At 36.0% G+C, this 3,893-nt stretch overlaps 1 protein-coding gene across 1 annotated transcript; it reads right to left on the reverse strand.

Moving 5' to 3' along the window:
- Window positions 1-87: 87 nt before the first annotated feature.
- Window positions 88-3,552, reverse strand: LOC121813907 (V-set domain-containing T-cell activation inhibitor 1-like). Its single transcript, XM_042217877.1, has 2 exons — window positions 3,452-3,552; window positions 88-625 (listed from the first exon to the last, which is right to left on the reverse strand). Exons 1-2 carry the CDS (start codon window positions 3,480-3,482, stop codon window positions 180-182), a joined length of 477 nt encoding a protein of 158 aa, XP_042073811.1. The 5' UTR covers window positions 3,483-3,552; the 3' UTR covers window positions 88-179.
- Between the last annotated feature and the right edge of the window lie 341 nt (window positions 3,553-3,893).

The raw sequence follows: 3,893 nt of genomic DNA on the forward strand, positions 1-3,893 counted from the left end.
GCCCGCAGGGGCGTGCTGGGTGTTATATATATATATATATATATAGATAGATAGATGGATAGATGGATAGATTGATAGATTTAAGTAATACTTTTATAAAACATGTAGCACCATCTTATACAGTTAGTGTTTGATTTCCACTTGAAGTCTGTGATTAATGTAGCTGTTCATCAAGTATGTCATGAAGTTTTACTTTGACCTCTGACCTCTGTGCACAGTATTAGGTTTTGATGTGTAATTACAGCAGGTGTTGTTTTTTTTCTTTTTTCTTCCTGACCTTTGATCTGCAGCTCTACGTCTTCCAGTGTCCGTTCTCCTCTTCCACCACTGATGGAGCAGGTGTAGTTGCCGCTGTCAGTCATTCCTGGTTTTCTCAGAGTGAGGCTGAAGTCTGAAGTGTCCAAAGCATCAGGCCTCATTGATGTGCGCCCTCTGTAATGCTGATTTTGTCCTTTAAAGTCATCTCCTTCTTTTTGTTGTACATGGACAGATCTGGGCACAAGATCATTGCGAGTCCACATCACTATGGGGTCATCAGGTATAAAACCTGAGAACTGACAGGGGAGGAGGACAGACATTTCCCCTGCATTCATCTCCACCACCAGAGCCAGGGCATGCTGGGAGGCTGAGGACACACAAACGGAAACACAAATTAACTGCATGCAGTGGGTTAGTCTCAGAGTCCACATTTATCTGCAGGGAGCAGAGAGACCAGTTTTACAGTCAACCACAAAAAAAGTGCATTTCTCAAATTCTTCATGTTTGTTAAATGTTATGGATCACCAGAAGATTTTCTGGCCCCTCTGAAGAATTTACTGTGAAACAGTCTCCTTTTTTGGTAAGCCATATTTAAATCTAATGTGCACATTGTACTGACTGTACTCTGATGATGTATAGTCACATGTTCTCTACTCTACATGTCCATTTCAGAGTCCATAAAGCCAGGATTAGGTCTCAGGCAGTTAGTAGGAGGTTTCCCCCATTATATAATGACATGGTATAAGGTTTATCCTTCCTCCAATTAGTTCAATTTCATTCAGTTTAATTTTTATAGCTCCCAATCGCAACACTCACTCAGGCCTAAAAGCTGAAGGCTCTACTTTTAAATATATTTATGGTAGAAGAAAGATTTGAAATTTAATTCTAGAGTTAACAAGGAGACAATAAGGAGAAGCCAGTGTGGCAGAAAATATGGGGAAAGAAAAAACAGACCAAACACAAATATCCTTACTTTTGTGACGTGTTTAATTATTTCCCCACATTGAATTTCAGATGTTTTAGATTATCAAACATGTTTAGTATTATCCAAAGACAAACAGAGTATATATAAAATGTAATTAAAAAAAGATTATTGTCATAAAAAAACATATATATATATTTATATATATTATATATAAAAAGATTATGTCATTATTGTGTGAAAAAATCTATCTTGAAGCGCTTGATTAATTACAATTGAGAAACAATCAACATCTTTAGAGCATTTGTCTAAAAGAGCAACTGATAAACGAAATCATTGATATTTATGAGTCTGTAAAAGGTTGTAAAGCTATTTTGATGGTTTTGGGACTCCACTGAACCACGATGAGAAAACATGGAGAAAACTGGGAACAGTGGTGAGCCTTCACAGGAGTGCCTGACTACCATAAATACTCGAACAGATGACTCATCTAGGATGTCGCAAAATAACAATCAGAGCAACATCTGAGGAATTTAAGGCCTCAATTGGCTCAGATCAGATCAGACTGGAGTTCCAATAAGAAACCCACTGTTGGCTAAAAAAATCTCATCTCACATACGCAACAACATATCCTGATGATTCCCAAGACTTTTCGTAAAATATTCTGTAGACTAACGAGACAAAAGTTAAACTTTTTGGAAGGTTTGTGTCTAGATTCAAAAAGCTAACAAAGCGTTTGAAAATAATTTCATACCAAGAGTCACACATGTTGGAGGGAGTGTGATGGTCTGATTTGCTGAACTGAAAAAACATGAACCAATTTTGCAAAAGTTTCAGCAAATATTTTGCTTGCTGCCTTGGAAGGACAGCAAGATGTACAGTTTCTCTACGGCTAGAGACGGGGTTGGTATAACGTAGTAGTACACAGCTTGCTCCAACTAATCTTCTTTATTATCCCCAAAACCCCCATCCCAATAGCACTGTGTCAGCTCTCAAACCAATTAAAAGAACAAAAGTCAGCAAAAAACACACTCAACATAAAAAGATCACAAAGAAAGAACAATGCTTTATCTGCAACAGCGCCACTGAGTAAAACAGCAAAATCTAGATTATTAAACATTAGGTCTTGCTCTTCTAAGTATCTGTTAATACTTTACTAACTGATCTACAAACTGATTTACTTTTCACTACAGAAAGAAAGAAAGAAGAAGAAAAACGAAACAAGGATGCAGCAGGATAATTATATTAGCTTTATTGTTTTGTTTTGTTTTTGAATCCTGTCTGGTAGCTTTTGCAATCACAATTATGATAAGAATGATCGGTTTCACCAAACACATTTTGCTAATTCAAGAAGAGCCCTATAAATTCTCTATAGGTTCCTCTTGTTGATGTATTTCTTTTATCTGTTTTTTAAATAACTTTTGTTAGTGTTATTTAATTTGTTACATTATATTTAATATTGTAAAATATGACAATGTCTAAGCTTACAGGAAGAGAAAAAAAACACACACACAAAAGAAATACACACAGAGGATATTAGGAGAAGTAGAAACACAGCTGACACAAATTAGAATTATTATTATTCTTAGAATAGAATCAAAAATATAAAAAGAACTGGGTCCCAGCCCCTGACACATTCCCTCTGCCCCCATACCTTTAGCCCCCACTAACGCCTATTCCATTTATTTAGCTACAAGTGTAAGAGTTAATACACATTTCTTTCAAGAAGTGTTGCAAAAGTGGAAAATGTGGGATTTTCTGATTCGGTAGGGCACAGATTTAACATTGTAAGCTGTAAACAAATAAATAAATGTAAGTAAAATTTGAATTACAATTCTGTAGCTCTGAGTATATTTGTGTAAATACACATTGTTGAATATTTCTGAATATTTGTTCTGTAACTTTAAACCAAGTGTTTGAAAAAAAAAGTTAGAATTTCAAAATAAAAAGGTTATTTTTCTGCATATTTACTAATGTTATTGGCTCCTTGGGACAGTTTCTGGACTTTACTTACTTTGTTATTTAGTTCTTGATTTCTGGTTTGTTCATGTTTCCCCCCTACATATCTGGTCAGTCCTACTTTCATTTTGTAATTTGTTTAGTCTACCCTGTCATGTACCGTGTCTGTCTCCATGGCTGACTGCATTCCCTGTTAGTTTTACAAATGTAGTATTCGAGTTAGTACATTTGTAGCCCTTTCCCTCTGTTAGGTTCATAAGTATTACATACAGTGAGTGAGCATTAAAAGAGGATTTAAAGTTATTGTCTTACTGTAGATGAGGAGCAAAAGCACAAGAATCATCCTTTGCTTCAGGCAACCAAAGGTCCCCTGACTTGACAAACTGACACCTGAGAGAACAGACAGATCCAAAACAATATACCACGAATTCTCAAATGACGCTAAAAGGAAAGTTTGCTTTTGGTTTCTGTTCCAGAAAACAGGTTTAACCTGTTAAGAGGTTTCCCTTACCCTAACTTCTCAGTTCACGTCAGACTTGCAGTCAATGCCTGTGTGCATGCCAATAAGTAAGGAAAAAGCTCAGTATATGTTTGAATACAATAACACTGAATTATGAATATACAAAAATTCCCCTCTCACCCCTGTGTGCAGTCTTTTATTCTTCAAGTTCGGCTGTGGTAGTATCTTTGCTGTTCATACCCTGATAATAATATATTTGGCCCAGATCCGGAGAAGAGTCATCTTTTTTTTTTT

The sequence above is a fragment of the Haplochromis burtoni genome, unplaced genomic scaffold (genome assembly GCF_018398535.1).
Source record: "Haplochromis burtoni strain Fernald_Lab_line unplaced genomic scaffold, NCSU_Asbu1 Contig_3434, whole genome shotgun sequence".
NCBI lineage: Eukaryota > Metazoa > Chordata > Actinopteri > Cichliformes > Cichlidae > Haplochromis > Haplochromis burtoni.